Here is a 15,845-nt window from a genome sequence, read left to right on the forward strand (position 1 = left end):
CCTCCCGAGCAAAGGCCCTGGTCTGTGATAAACACCTTCCTTGCGGTGTCCTTTGAAGGTTTTCCTTCCCTGCAGCCAGGCTGAGGAGAGTGCAGCAGGGACGCTGTGAGGCTGTGGTGGCTTTTCCAGCCTGGTACACTGAGCTCGGCTCCAGCTCTCTCATGGCTGGTGCAGGCACTGCCAAGTCAGTCAGTTTGTCCTGCTGGTGCACGGAGCAGAGTTTTGGGGGTCTATTCCTTGATCTGGAGCAGAGATGATCACCAGGCTATGGACAGCCAGCACCACCTCTGTCCCTCCCTTCCTCCCCAAACTGAGTACCCTCAACCAAAGGGGGGTGAGTGGGGACAGCAGGGTGAGCCCTGCAGTGCTCAGGGACAGTCCCTAAAGGATTGGGGGTGCACAGCAGTGTCTCTCTGGTGGTAGGTCTGTGCTGCAGGCACCAGCTCGGCATGAATCCGGCCCAAACCCACCAAACCCGTTTGTTTGGCGTGGGGAGAGGCAGTGCCCAGGCAGCATGGGGCCACGGCATGTCCCCTCCCTGCAGCAGGATCCAGGTGGCTGCCAGCAGCAGTGGCACAAGGAGAGGCTTGGTCTGTGCCACCTCCTTCCTCAATGTGGAGCAAGGGCCAGGCCTGGCTCAAGCATTCCTTGAGCTGCAAGGTGGCTGGAGGAGCGGCAGTGGGAGGAAAGGGACAGTGGTTGGGAGGAGAAGGGAAAACTGAGGGACAGAGTGTTTGTGACAAGGCTGCTCTGTGCAGCGGGAGCTGACGAGCTTTGGTGCATGGGAAAATGTCCAGCACGGGGCTGGCGCGGTGAGATCCCGGTGCCGGAGGGAGCTGCTCCCTCGGGCTGGGCAGTGGAGCTGGGGGGAGACGGCACTGGGGGGCACCTTTCATGGCAAGGGACAGGGAGGCGGCGGCACAGCGCTGCCTTGTCCGGCCAGGCTCTCCCTGCAGACGCGCATTGTGTCCGGCCGTGCCAGATGTGTGGCTCATCAAGGGCTCTGGTCGAGGCAGGGACCCAGGAAGGGACCATGGAGGGTGGACACTTTGTCTGGGACATAACGAGGTTTGCGTTAGCGAAGGAAGACAGGAAATAGAGCATCTTAACTGGAACCTGGCCAGCCCCAGTGCACTGTGGCCCTCAGCCACGTTGCTTTTTTCTTTCTTATGCATCTTGGAGGAAAATGCTGGGCAAGACCTGGAGAAAATGGGCTCCATGCTCTGACTGCCTGAGCGGTGTGGGGCCAGGGCCTCTCCTGCCACTCACCACCAGTCATGGGTGTGGGAGCCCTGCGGTGCTGCTCCCTTGGCCCTGGTGAGTGTGGCACTAACACCCAGCAGTGGCCCCCCCATGAGGCCCCCATTCCCACTCGGTCTCTCTAATTTGTATTAAGTATCCCTTCCTCGCAGGCTTTCCTCCTCCCCTTCTTTGCCCTTCTCATCTCTTTTGTGAGTGAATAATTTATGGCACTTTTCATCTTCCTGGCGGTTGTTCCAGGCGGGCAGCGGTGGGATGCTCTGTGCCCTCCTGACAGCCACTCCCAGGCTGGGTGTGCAGCTCCATCCTTTTCCGGTGCCACGGCAGGCTGGAAATGGGACAGACCCACCCAGGAGCTGCAGGGAGACTCAGGTGTGGCAGAACTACTGCCATTGCCCATGGAGGCAAAGCAGGCAGGGCCATGGCTGGTGGATCCATGACGGTCTGTGGGGCACCAAGGGTCATTGGTGGGACCCGGCGTGGCTGTGACACCCACAACTGCCCAGGCAGGTGGGCAGCAGCCAAGGGAGGGCTGCCCCAAGGCCGGCCAGGGGTCCCATGGCAGCGGGATGTGGGCAGAGCCGGGTGGACCCCGGCCCACTGCGTGGTGCGGGGCTGTGGCGAGGTTTCCGTGGGCCGCTGGCTCTTACATAAGCTCATTGTTTCCTGAGTCAAAAGAGGTTTTGTCTCCGCTCTGGAGATGTGACAGGAGGAGGAACAATTTGCCCCATTCATCTTTAACTCTGCTCTGGAGAGTGGTGTGGTGGCCTGCGCCGGCGGAGACGTTAAACCCAACCACTTCCCCGCCGTAAAATCTCCTGGGGAGCAGGTGTTGGAAATCGCCCCTTCCCCTCCTGATCTCCTCAAATCCAGCGCCACAGAAATCAAGGATAATCCAGCAGCCTCTTCAAAATGAAAACGCTGAGCCCTGATTAATTCATTTAATAAGTGACTGATCCCCTCCTCCCCCAGCACCACGGCCCAAGAAGCCATTTTGCTTCTTGCTCTCCTGGCCTGATGCCGGGGAGATGCCGGAGCTGCAGCAGAGGCACAAGGCTGGTCCCCCACAGCCACCTCTCCAGCCTCACCACGTGTCTTGTCATGGTCTGGCCTCTGCAGAGGGGACGAAGAGGGCAGCACTCCATGGACCTCAGGGCCAGCTGCCTCTGTGGGCTCTCCAGCCTCATCAGTCTCTCCCGCACGGTGCCAGGGTCTGCTCCACCTCCATCCAGCCCACTGGAGCCCCAGCTCGAGGGGATTAAACGGGAGAACGAGATAGTCCCGTTTTCCAACCGAAAGATCAAACCGGTTAGAAGTGACATTGTTTTTGCAGTTCCATCTGCTTCAATTAGGGCACGGGGGTGGAGCAGGGGGGCTCCCAATTATCCTCATTAGAGGGGCTCCTCGTGCAGCCAAGCTCCAGCCGCGAGCAGGGAGCTCACCAGGCTCGTGCTGGTTGATAATGAATATATTCATGGCTGCGCAGCCTGGCCTTGCTTGCCTGCTGCTGCTGGAGCCCTGCTCCTGACATGTGCTTTGGGCCCTGCTGAGAGATGCAGAAAACCTCTCCAAGCTCCGGAGCTTGGTGGGCTTTGCCGAAATGGAGTGTGGTCAACACAGCCCCACCACGGCTCAGAGTCCTGACACAGCTGCCAAATCAACACAGGAGCCTACATCTGGTCCTAGCACCCAAGGTGGGAGCACCTCCTGCTCCCTCTCCCCCAGGTCCCACTTTGCTGTGGGGTGCCCCAGCTCCTTTCAAGAATGGCTGTGTGCTGGAGATACCCTAGTGAAGCTGCCCATCCCCATCCCCATCCCTGTCTCATCCATCCCAAAAAGGAGACTGCAGCTCCCTCCTGAGCATTTTCAAGCTGGCTGAGGCCATTCCCACTCACCAATTTGAATTTGTGGCCATTTCTCTGCTCACAATACTGAGATTAACCCACCACTTTGTGTGCGGAGCTTCTGGGAGAGCCTAACACGTAAAAACACAGAAATAAGAAAATATCTGTAGCTCATGGGTTTAAAAACCTCATTATTTATGTACATCCATCCTTGTATAAACTAAATGGTTCTTTTAGTAGGTGCTGGCCGCTGATACTAGATTCCCATTTCATTTTCTTATCCCACCTGGCAGGTTCCTAGAGACATCTTCCTCTTTGTTTGAAATATCTTTTGCCTATAGCAAACCCAGGGTTCGTAAATGCAGCAGCATCCGGTGGAAACCTGATGTGCAGCTGCTGCTGCGTGTGTTTTGTGTGACACAAAAGAAAACCTGAGACATGGAGAAATTGGGGCGGTCCAGGTGTCTCCCCCAGGATCCTGTCCGGTGTCAGCAGCCAGTGCAGGACTGTCACCGCCTACAGGAATGGGGGGCCAGAGTTGGGGGCTGTGAGGAGGGTGGAGGTGGATGGGCAAGGGCAGAGTGGGATGCCCAGGGTGGAGTGGGGGTACTTAAGGCAGACTGGGGGCGTCTGGGATAGGTTGGGGATGCTCACAGCAGGTTGGGGATGCTTTCATCCCTGCAGGGGTGCCCAGAGGAGGTTGGGATGTACAGGACAGGTTGGGAATGCTCAGGGCACCTGCACATCCTTCTCCCAGGTGACACCTCTCTTGATGCCCTTGCCTGGCAGGGGTTTTGTGCCATGGTGGGCCCCCAGCCTTGCTGGTGCAGGCGGCCATGCCAGGGGCTGCCAAGGAGCTGAGGGAGGAGGTCCCCACCATCATCCTGGTCACAGTGCTGATTGGCCCTGCGCTGTTGCTGTGGCTGTGCCCAGGCCGATGGCAGGGCCTGGCCTACAGCTTGTGCCTCTGTGCATGGGAATAATTCTCCTTAATCCTTCCGAGAGGCATCACTGGATGAGACTGGAGCCTCCCTCTGGGAGCCCCATCTCCCCTGGCGCAGAGAACAGTGCTGGGGGAGGGACAGCCGCCATCCTGGGCAGGGAGGCCTGTGTGCCCCCGGCCACCTGCCTGCTCCTGCTGGAGCCACAGCCAAGCCAGCATTGCTCCTGCACCCGTGCCGAGGGACAGCAAAACCCTGGGGGGCTCAGCACCAGACCAGTGCCCTGGGCCAGGAGGGGTGTGGGGGCAGGAGGTGGCAGTGTCCCAACATCCTGCCTCTCCAGATGCAGCAGAAGCCTGTGGACATGGTCTGGGATGCAGCCACTCACTGCAGCCCCACCATTGCAATACTGGGACAGGAGACCGGAGCTCGTTTTGGGGAGGTGGCTTGGAGGGTTCCCCTGGATAAGTGCTGGCTGCTGAGCCCCTCTGGAGCCCCGCACTCCCTGGCTCACAGAGCTGGCTGGGACCAAGGGCTTTTGCCAGGACCCAGCCCAGTGGTGGGACGGGTGATGCCTGCCACTGGCTCGGAGCACCCGGCACATAAACACCACCCCGGGGATTAGGTCAGCTCTGGTCATCACTCAGACGAGTAAGTGGATCAGCGCAAGGGAAAGGAGGGGGAGGGAGCTCTGCTGAGCAGGGAGCTCCAATGGGGACCTTTTAATTTAGGGGCTCGTGGGGCCAGGAGCCTCCTTGGCGCAGGCACGAGGCTGGGCAGCGAGCGCTGGCGCCCGTGGCGGGGCGGCTGGGGACACACCGCGGCAGCCGGCCCCACAGGCAGCTTGGATGCCCAAGTGTGCTCAAGTGTGTTTATTTTAAGGGATACAAAGTCCTGGGCCGCGGCAGGGTCACCGCAGCACTCGCCCAGCCTCACAGGAAAGTTTCCCGCAGGTGCTAGCAGGGGGAGGAGGGTGGATGGCAGCACCATCCCGCCGCCCTGCACCCGCACACCTTTGGACCTGGTGCCCATGTGCCAGGAGCCACCGGCGCGGGGCTGCGGCCGCCCCACAGCCCCGGCCCATTGTCCCGCGGTGGCCGGGCCGGGCGCGGGGACGGCCATCTGCTCGTCGCTGCCGACAGCTTCTTTGTTCAGCGCCCGGCGCACACTGGCGCAGGAAGCGGCTCCCACGTGCTTCGCCCTTTCCCTCTCGCGGAGGCACCTAATGAAATAAAGGATTTACTGCGGCGAGGGGGAGGGAAGGGAACAGGCTGAGCAGTTTGAAATGTCGTGCCTGGCCCCAGGGCTGGGCTCCCTGACCAGGTGTGGGCAGGGGTGGGTGCAGGCAGTGCCGGGCTCTCTGCCGCTGCTGGGCTGTTCTTTGGGAGCCGCCGTGGTGGGAGCAGGCACAGGCAGGGGGATGGTGCCAGGGCCTGGGGTGTGAATGCAACCAAGAAAGATCTGTGCACTGGGTGTGCGTGGCACCGCCACTGCCAGGGCCCTGACCTGTTTGTGTGGTGGTGAAGGGCCACGGATATGCTGTAGGGATGGCTCTAGGGCGTGTGGAAACCAGGAACAGCAGTGCCCATGTAGGGTATAGGTCACTTGGGCTTTGAGTGAGGCAGGAAGGACATCGTGCAGCCTGTCCCCTCCCTGCAGCAGCGTGCCAAGGAGGGCCCCAAGCAGCTGGCCCAAGGAGGGTGGTGTGCCAGCTGTGAGCAAAGCTCCTAATGGTGCTTCCAGGCACCATGGATTCAGGGTTTTCCCACCCGAGTGAGCCTGTCTTCATGTGTCATCCCCATGGCCCAGCACTCTACGCAGCTGCATATCCCTGAACCACCAGTGCTGGAACTCGTCGCTTCCCACTGCACCCAGCCCCAAACTGGGCCAGGAGGACGGCAGGGGACCTGGCAGGGAGAGGCAGTGCCCCTTTCTCCTCCCTGCAATGCAAACAGAAACCGAAAAGGACCAAATTCCAAAGTTCTTATTCAAGCCCAGGCACCATGGCCGAGGGTGGAGGCACAGGGACTGTCACCTGCAGAGGGATGGGTGGCTCAGGCATGGGGCACGGCAGCACCTGGCGGGCTTTGAGGGATGAGGGAGTGGATCCCTGTGACGATGCCTTGCAGGCATGGACACCAGCATCTGTACTCAGTCTGCTTCATCCCAGAGCCCAGAGCACAGCAGTGCCAGCCTGGCTCCCAGTGGCAACTCAGCCACCAAGTGAGCCCAGAGCAGCTTCAGGAAGGTAGTCGTAGAGTGCCAAGGGGGTGACCACACATCCTCCTTTGCAGATGACTCCTCGTCAGAGAGCTGCAGTGGGAATGGCTCCTCCACCCTGAACCCCTCCACCTCCAGCAGCACGCAGGGCGACAGCGCCTTCCCCGAAATGAACGGCAATGGCACCGCAGCCCCCATGGACTTCACCGCCTCCGCCGACGACCAGCCCATCAACCTGTGCGACAAGCTCACGCCTGCCCACGTCACCCCTTCCTACCAGTCTGACAGCTGCAGTGCCGACGGGCTGCGCAGCCGGGTCAAGTACGCGGTGAAGACCACGGCAGAGGTACGGCCCAGGATGGTCTGGGAGAACCAGGGCCATCCCCCACACCCCAGCTGCCCCAGAGCTGGGCGCTGCAGTGGGCTCACCTCACCACTGACCGGCTATGCCACGGCCACCATGTGAGGAGGAGCCCATTTCTGCTGGGTCAGGCAATGTTTCCCAGAGGATCAGGCAGAGCCGTGGCCCCAACCAGCCAAAGCTGCCATTGGGCCATCAGGCTATCACAGGTTCACTGAGGCCACCATGTTCCCCCCAGCCCAAAGCAGGCAGGAGGTGACACGCAGGGGAGCCTGACCATGGGTTCATCTCCCTGGGTTGCAGGGGGGCCTTTGGGAGAGGGGACAGATGCAGTGAGACAAGGAGAAAGGGCAGGTGCATGAGGTAGGAGCTTCTGGTGGTAATCCCTGTCTCCCCTCAGTCCCCCCCATACAGCTCTGGCAGCTACGACTCCATCAAGACAGAGGTGAGCGGCTGCCCCGAGGACCTGACGGTCGGCAGGGCCCCCACGGCCGACGAAGATGATGATGACCACGATGACCATGAAGACAATGATAAGATTAATGACTCGGAGGGGATGGACCCGGAGAGGCTAAAGGCCTTCAACGTAAGGAGAGCTCCATGGGGAGGGTGAGCCTGACTGCCTTCCATGTCAGGGTTCCCACCACCTGTCTTCTCATTTGCAGATGTTCGTGCGCCTTTTTGTGGACGAGAACCTGGACCGGATGGTTCCCATCTCCAAGCAGCCCAAGGAGAAGATCCAGGCCATCATCGAGTCCTGCAGCCGGCAGTTCCCCGAGTTCCAGGAGCGGGCGCGCAAGCGCATCCGCACCTACCTCAAGTCCTGCCGCCGTATGAAGAAGAACGGGATGGAGATGGTGAGTGGCTGTCCCAGTGCCTGTTGTCCCAGCACCCAGGGCAGCACATCCCTGAGCATCCTCTCTGCTTGTGTCCCTGCAGACCAGGCCCACGCCGCCTCACCTGACCTCGGCCATGGCGGAGAACATCCTGGCCGCTGCCTGCGAGAGCGAAACACGGAAAGCAGCCAAGAGGATGCGGCTGGAGATCTACCAGACCTCCCAGGTACGGTGCTGGCAGTTGCAGGTGGGCGAGGGACAGAACTGGCAGTGTCCTATGGTGGGGTCAAAAGTCTTTCTAAAAGTCTGAGGGGCTGCAGAACGGAACCCCATGCTGTGTCCTGAGACTCAGGCCAGTGGGGATGGGAATGCTGGTTTGGATTGGCCACACTGCAGCCACAGGACACCAGGCATCCCTGCACTGTCCATCCTGCTGGCTGCAGAGGAGAGCCAGGCTCCTCGCTGGAGTAAGTCTGTGTTTCCCCTGTGCAGGACGAACCGATCGCTCTAGACAAGCAGCACTCCAGAGACTCCACAGCCATCACCCACTCCTCCTACTCACTGCCAGCTTCATCTTACTCCCAAGACCCGGTCTACATCAATGGAAGCCTGAACTACAGCTACCGTGGCTACGGGTCCTTGGGGGGCAGCCTGCAGCCCCCCGCCTCCCTCCAGACAGGCAACCACAGTAACGGTAAGTGGCTGTGCCAGGGGCATGGGGAGCCCACCCTGCCATGCCCGGGCAGTGCCCCAGGGGCTCCTGGCATCCCCCGCTGTGGAGCTGAGCTGGTTGCTGGAGGAGAGGCAGGGGCAGCTCCCACGGAGCCCAGTCATGGCAGCATCTCTCCCACCACTGCACAGAGCTGCTCCAAAATCCCCTCTTGTCCCTTCTGTCTGGTGGCTCTGCTCACATCATCAGCAGGTGGTTAATTGTTGAACTGCGCTTGGAAGGACGGTTTGGGTGGTACTGGTGGAGGGAAGGAGTGTCATTTAAAAAAAAAGGAGAATATGTACCAGATTCTCTGTTAATTATTAACAGGGGCGGGTGCCTATCACTGCCCTGATCTCCTGCTGGTATGAGCTGTTCTGCTCTCAGGGATGGGGACAGGGTGAGGGGCACAGCCAGCTCCTGCCACAGCTCAGGAGGGCTCTGAGGGGCTGGGGACTGCCTGGGAACAGTTGAGAAAACAGGACTGATGCTGCAGGGTGGAAGGGCAGAAGGAGAGCATACTCAGAACTTGAGGTTAGGAGCAAGTGAACAGAGCAGAGTGTCCTGAGCCTGAGCAGGGCACACGGGAAGGCTCCAAGGTACCTGGTGCCTTGCCCACTCCTGGGGCAAGAGGCATGGGATGAGACCAAGTGTTCCCTCTGGCTCTGTCCTGCAGCAGTGGTGGCAGGAGGGGCTGGATCCCTTGCCAGTCCTTGTCCAGTCCTTCTGCAATCCCCTGGTTGCCATGGCCTGTCCTGGTGCCCTCTCTGGGCTCCAGCCCCAGCCCACCCCGACGGGAGCCAGGATTTGGAAGGATGTGATTTCCGGAGGCCTGAGAGATGCCTGTCTGGGATTAACTCTTATCATCCCTTCCTAATGCTTCTTAACCCTGAATAAAGATCCCGTCCCAGCCTCCAGCTGCTGAGACCTAATCCTCACAGCAATGGTTCCTGCCCAGAGCAGCACAGGCACCCGGCCCCCCACTGCCAGGCACCCTCCTTTGGCCCCTCCATGTGAGACAGTGAACATACAGGAAGGTCCCTGAGCAGCCCCAGGGGGAGCAATCAGGCCCTGGGTGCACAGCAGCCAGCAGCACCTCGCCTTCTTTCTTTCTAGGGGATTTTTAAACCTCTGTTTTGCAGTTCTCTTTTTCCCAAGCTCTTGCCCAGGCCTTTAGAGGGAAGAGCACTCTGCAAGGAGCTGCGTCTTCTCCTCCCTCTGAGCAGAGGCCCGCAGAGCTTTGCTGCCCAGAAGTGTCTTCACCCTCCATCCCCCACCTCAGGCAATTCTTGCTCAAGCCCACATCCCTGCTCCCAGCTCCTTCCCCCTTGGTGAGCCGGGAAACAGGCTCAGGCTCAGTTTACTGCTGCCTTTTCTGTCCAGTGAAATTGCTTTCGCATGATAGCCTCCTCCTCCTTCTTCTCCTCCTCCTTCTTTTCCTCCTCCTCCCCCACTTTGAAGCTCTGGTTCTCCTGGCATGGAGCACTTCTGCTGGTGCTGCTCCTCCCGCAGCTCCAGCATTGCTTTCCTTGGATGCTTTCCATTCCTCCCGGGGTGATGAGCTCCCCTCCCTGCTGCCATCACCAGTGGCACCCACCTGGACTTGGGGGCAGCTGAACTCTCCCATCCTGGTTTGCAAACAGCCACAACACCGGTCCTTGCTCGGTGTCCCACGACTGCGTCAGGCCACCCAGCAGGAGCTCAGCCATCCCAAAGCATCACCAACTGCTCCATCCGCCTGCAACACTTCAGCTCACAGCCCAGGGATTAGTTCAGTGTCTTCTCTCCTTCCCTCCAGGCTGCAGCCTCACCAGCCTCCTCTCCCTGACTACTGTCACATCTCTAGTACATCTCTTGGCTCTTCTCATTTCCAGTTGATTGTGTGGTTCTTGCTTTTTGTTTTGCGTCCCTTACTTTGTCCAACATGAAGCTAGGTCTGGTTTTTCCCCTACCTTTACCTGCTGGGGTCACTCATCAAGATAAACCAGGGAAGCACAGCCCATGTGGGGTGTTACTCCCCATATGCAGAGGGAAAGCCAGAACCTGGAAGGTGATTTTGATGGGGCAGGTGCCCTCAGGAGCTGGCTTAGCTCCTAGCAGACCCTCTCTTCACAGAGCTGTGGGCCAGGCTGCAGGATGGGATTTCTGTCACATTGGCTCTGAGACCTCTTTATAGAATCGCAGAATTGTTTGGGTTGGAAGGAACTGTAAAGTTGAGTTCATTCCAACCCCCTGCCACAGGCAGGGACACTTTCCACTACAGCAGATTGCTCCAAGCCCTGTCCAACCTGGCCTTGAACACTTCCAGGGATGGGGCAGCCACATCTTCTCTGGGCAACCTGTGCCAGGGCCTCACCACCTCACAGGGAAGAATTTCATCCCAATTTCCAATCTAAGCCTGCCCTTTGTGAGGTTGAAACTGTTGCCCCTTGCTCTGTCACTCCATGCCAATGTCCAAAGTCCCTCTCTGGCTCTCTTGGAGCCCCTTTAGGCAGTGGAAGGGGCTCTCAAGTCTCCCCGGAGCCTTCTCTTTTCCAGGCTGAACAACCCCAGTTCCCTCAGCCTGTCCCCCTAGCAGAGGTGCTCCAGCCTTTGGAGCATCTCTGTGGGCTCCTCTGGACCTGTGTTCCTGTTGCAGAGGCACTGAGTGGCTGCTCTGATGTCTGGGAGCAGGAGCTCCTCACCTTATCTGGGCACTGTGGGGATCTTCCAAGTGGTGCAGAGGTCTGGAATCACAACAGGATGAGCACGGCAAAGGTTGCCATGCCTGAGCTTCCCTCTCACTTTTTCTTGGCAGGTCCGACTGATCTCAGCATGAAAGGTGGGGCCTCCAGCACAGCCCCCTCCAACAGCACCAGCCGGGGTATGCAGGCGGCCCAGCTCAGCCCCACAGAGATCAGCGCCGTGCGGCAGCTCATCGCCGGATACCGGGAGTCAGCGGCATTCCTGCTCCGCTCTGCAGACGAACTGGAAAACCTCATTTTACAGCAGAACTGACTCCCTGTGTCTGCATCGCTCCTCGGTCGAGAAGACAATTTATACCTGCTAGAAAGAGGCTCCTGGCGGTGTCCTGCTCAGGACCACCATCGTCCTCCCGCCACGCGGTGGGCACATGTAGTTTTAGAAGGTGGGATCCAAAAGACCTGTTCTCTTTTACACTCCAAGCACCTGGGACTTCAGGCACAAGGACACGTTTTGGAACCGTACCAACACCAGTGCCTCCGGCTGATCAGAAGCCAGCCCTGCAGCTTGGAAGGATGTGGGACTTTGAAGGGCAGAAGGGAGCCTGGGGAGGTTTGGGGCTGCAGATGTATTTAGAATAACCTTTGTGGACCCAAATGTTAGATTCCCATCCCCGGATAATTTCCAAGTCTTAGGTGAGCTGAATCACATATTTATTGAGAAATGGACCCTCCTCTCCCCTTAGTAATTTATTTTTCTGAAAATGGATTCTTTTGAGTTTGTACAGATTGCCAGTTTTTTGTCTGTCTGATCAGAAGGAATTTATTCCTGTGAAATAACACATTCCATATCACTACACTACTAATTTCCAGGCAGCTCTGCCTGTTTCTCTGGTGAACCCTTGTCCCACAAGGAGCAAGTTTGCCATCCAGCCCTTGACATCGAGGCTGCTCAGCCTCCAGTGAGCGTAGGTGGGAGCTGAACAGCAGCGCAAGCGTCCTGCTTAGGCCTTTGTTCTAAGGGGTCCCGTAGCAGCAGTGGGGTCTGAACCTCCCGCAGAGACTTGGCAAGCTCAGCAGACCTCCGGCTGGAAGGACACCTCGCACTCATTAAAGTCATTGCAGATAAGAGAAGGAAGGAGGAAAGGAAGGAGATACCTGAGAAACACTGTCTTCTGGTCACCATCCGTACTCTACCTCACACTCCATTGTGGGCTTCTTCCAGGACTGGCCGCGCCGGTCCTGGGGGACGGTGAGTGTTGCAGACATGGGGATCGTGCCGAGGAGGCTGGAACCTCCGGCTGGAGTCCTGCTGTGCCCGGCCGTGCGCTCCGCTCCGTCCGCAGCCAGCCCCGGGGTAGCACCGGAGAGGAACCGCCCGGGCCCCGCGGGGATGTGAGGCAGGGTGGCCCCCGGGCTCACCCCGAAGGTGAGCTGGAGTGGTGACCGCCTGTTTCTGCAGGAGAGACGGGCAGCATTGAGCAGCAGAACTGACAAAGTCCTCTCCGGGGCCCAGGATCCTTCCCCCTCCCTGCTCACAGTCCTGGAACAAGCCCACAGTTCCCAAAGTGTGGAAGAACCGTAGTCCGATGACCATTCTGCCCTGTTTCCACCCCCCCCAACGATGCACTTCGTTTTGCTCAGTGCAATACCTACTGCCAGTGCTGCTAACCCAGGGACCTCGCTCCGGCCAGGGGTGCTGAGCCCAGCCCAGCAATGCAACGTGCTCTGGAGCTGTGCAGAGACCGGCGAGGGTCCCGCTGCTCCCCGCCCCCCGCAGCCCCCCCAACTTGGCTGAAGTCCACACCATGAGATAGAAATTTGATAAGTGTAAAGCTGTTTTGTAGGTAGAAACTTTCTCAGTTTGGAGCCAGCTTTTATCTTATTTTTTAGCCACTCAGAGCCAGCGGCCGGGGGCTGCTGCTCCAGGGGCCAGTGCTGGTGGCACAGGCTTGAGCAGCCTTGGTCTGGCCAGAAGCGGGCCCGGGAAGTTCCCCTGTACCCTCTGTACCCCATGATGCTCCACACACTGGAAAGAGAAGCAAAACTACCCTGGTCTTAGTCTCAGAACAGAAAAAGCTGCTGGCTCCTGAGGCCAGATGTGCCTGGCCCCACAGCAGAAGGGACCAAGCGTTGCATTGACTGTTTTCCCCAAACCTTAAACTTTCCGTAGCATTTGGAGAAAAGGGACCCAGCCCCTGGCCGCGGGGTGCAGCTGAGGGGTCAGTGCAGAGACGAGGTGGTGGCTCTTAGACCTGAGCCGGTGCTGGAACCGGGAGCATCGTGGCCACACCCATCCCCTCGTGCCCGCAGCAGCGGAGCACGGGGAGGGGGCCCCGGGGACGCCAGCCCCCAGCCAGGGCTCAGACTTAACATTTTCCCCAGCACTTCACAAGCCTGCTTGGTTTGTCCACTGCATCCTCCCATACTTGGAATTTATGTAAATATTTATTTTTGTGTGAATACCATGAAGTAACAAACCTTTGACAAAATCTGTAACCGCAGCCATTTGTGAAAGTCTTACCGTTCAGGCAGGAGAGGCAGAGACAATCGCTGTCCCGGGATTCTCCCTCTCCGTGGTCTCCCACCCACACCGGTGCCTCTCTCCTCGGCAGAGGCAGCGGAACCTTTAGCCATAAGTTTGCCATCAGTTTGTACTGAAACAGAGGTAACCCGGGGGCACATGGACAGACCACCAACAGCCACAGTTGGGTTAAGTTTTACTTATCCAAGTCATTCCCGACCTGTCTCGGCACATGTGGAAGTTCAGGAGCTCTCACACATGGTCAAACTGCTGTAGAGGACACCGAGGCCGCGTTGTGCAGGAGGGTGCCCACCACCGCCCTGTCCCAGCACCTGATGTTTGTAACCTGCAGCTGAATGGTACAGACTCAGATTCCCAAAGCCCTGGTGACAGCCACATCTGGGACAAGTTATGAAACAAACGGGATTGACTCCGAATTTCTGTCAGGGATCTTTTTTCTTCTTTTTTTTTTTTTTTTTTTTTTCTTTTTTTATTCTGTGAGCCACAGCGTTCTGGTTCCTTTGGCATGAGCTCCACAGACATCTCCGTGCTCTGCAGCTGCTCCGTGCTCCACCGTGGCTCCCTGTGCTCCAGGACTGTTCACAGCCACATTCCTGCGCTCTCACTGGGCAGGACGGGGTCAGGAATTGCTAGTCCGTGTTCTCAGCAAGAAGGAACAAGCAGGAGCAGAATACACCGGCTTTCCAGATATCTGAGAGGTGGAAGGAGAATGCTGGGTTAGCAAATGGTCTGGATGGTCTTGGGTTTGGTTGAGAAAAGCTGATCACTGGTCGAAAAATGAGATTTTTTTTTTTTATTTAATTTTATTTCAACACACCCATCCTGCCCTGGATATGCGGTTCCCATGACGCTGTTTCTCTATGGGAGAGCGTTCCCGGGGTTGTGAGCAGACGTAACTTGTACCTCCCTGATCCCAAGGGCCACTTCGCTCCCGGAGCGGCCGTCGGATTTAGTACCAGTTCATGAAAAAAAAAAAAATGCTGCTTTGAACTCAGAGGGTTAATATACTTTTGATTTGTAATTTTTTGTAAAACTTTTTACAAGGTAGCATAGTATTTCACCAGACACCAACTACAATCCGTCCATGGTCTGATTTTTATATAATTTAGTGGTGCTTTAGAAACTTTTGTTCGGTTGTTTCGGAGCTGTACAGCTCAGTTCTTCGCCTGTATCTACCTAAGACCAATGTGAACCTTTGTATTTTTGCTCCTAATTTTGGACTCAGTGAAAGTGTACTGTTTACATGTACAGAACTCCCGACCCCGTGTGTTCTGCCAGACCTGCTGTTGAAGAGGAAGCTGCCCCTCACCCAGTTCGTCTGCTTAACCCAGCCACAGCCTCACCCACCCACCGACACGCGCCCGCCCCGAGGGACACCCCACCAAACCCAGACACCCTTTAAGCAATTTTGGGTTTTGCACAAGCTGTTGTATTCTTTTTCCCTGGTAGTTGCACGGATCGGCTGCAATTCCAATCGGGAGCTGATCCGGAGCTCTGAAGCACCAGATCTGGGCAGTGCTGCTGCCTCCCCATCCTCCTCCTCTTCCTGCTCCCACGTGGGCGGGAAGGCGGCACTGCCTGTAGGATCCAACTGATGTAGGGGAGCAGTGGAGGGAGCAGGGGGAAAACACTCCTGAGCAGAATTGGGAATACTTTAGGGAAGGGGGTGAGCTTGCCCAAGCCGGCCGCTGGCTTGGGATGGAGGGTGGGAGCGCGGTCCCGCGGGAGGCTCCCAACGAGGCAGAAGAGGCTCTTTGGGAAGCTGGTGCTTTCCCGAGGGCTCAGATAGAAAGTGTATGGCACTTAATCCAGCTTCTAAGGTGACACTTTATTGCTTAATCAATTGATTCCTTTGGAAATGATATTTTTGCAGATAGGCACCTATGCAACTTCATGTGGCTCTTAAGCAGATGAGCACTTCCTCCTCAACGAGCTTGATAAGAGTTATTTGTGTTATATACTGTGGATTTTTCCAGTAAATGTGGCTTAATATTTTAATTCTTAGAATGTGTGTCTATTATATATGTGATGCAACTTAATTCTGTTCTGTTTGTGGAATGATTAGCACAGGCCAACTCCCTGTCCCCTCACTTAACAAAGACCAATGAGCTGTTAATCGAGCTGTTATCTCCATGGTATTACTTGCTAAATGCACTGATTTCATAAGTATGTGGAATCCTTTTTTTTTTTCTTTTGAATCTGTATATCATATATAAGACTGAATCTACTTAATAAACACTGTATAACAAAAAGGGCTTTCTCCTCCACTGTCGAGCCCCGCTGGGTGCTGCTGGCCCCAGCACTGCCCCTCGCCCCAGCCCCTGTGCGAGAGGTCGGTGCCATCAGTCACCAGAGCGGGATCTAAATTTAGGTGTTAAAAGGAAGTAAAAAAACCAAAACATCTCTCAGTCCTGTTGACATAAGCTGTGCTTTCCATTCCGTAACAGA

At 57.3% G+C, this 15,845-nt stretch overlaps 1 protein-coding gene across 3 annotated transcripts in view; it reads left to right on the top strand.

Moving 5' to 3' along the window:
- Positions 1-11,709, top strand: part of NOL4L (nucleolar protein 4 like) — a 59,884-nt gene extending 48,175 nt beyond the window's left edge. For all 3 annotated transcript variants that reach the window (XM_069034113.1, XM_069034115.1, XM_069034114.1), the window contains 6 exons: positions 6,340-6,611; positions 7,027-7,212; positions 7,292-7,483; positions 7,566-7,688; positions 7,955-8,156; positions 10,969-11,709. In XM_069034113.1, the coding sequence (XP_068890214.1) occupies positions 6,340-6,611; positions 7,027-7,212; positions 7,292-7,483; positions 7,566-7,688; positions 7,955-8,156; positions 10,969-11,168 (1,175 nt within the window). In that variant the 3' untranslated portion in view covers positions 11,169-11,709. The remainder of the gene's footprint in view (positions 1-6,339; positions 6,612-7,026; positions 7,213-7,291; positions 7,484-7,565; positions 7,689-7,954; positions 8,157-10,968) is intronic.
- The last annotated feature ends 4,136 nt before the right edge of the window (positions 11,710-15,845 follow it).

Source organism: Aphelocoma coerulescens, chromosome 20, assembly GCF_041296385.1.
Source record: "Aphelocoma coerulescens isolate FSJ_1873_10779 chromosome 20, UR_Acoe_1.0, whole genome shotgun sequence".
Taxonomy (NCBI): Eukaryota; Metazoa; Chordata; class Aves; order Passeriformes; family Corvidae; genus Aphelocoma; species Aphelocoma coerulescens.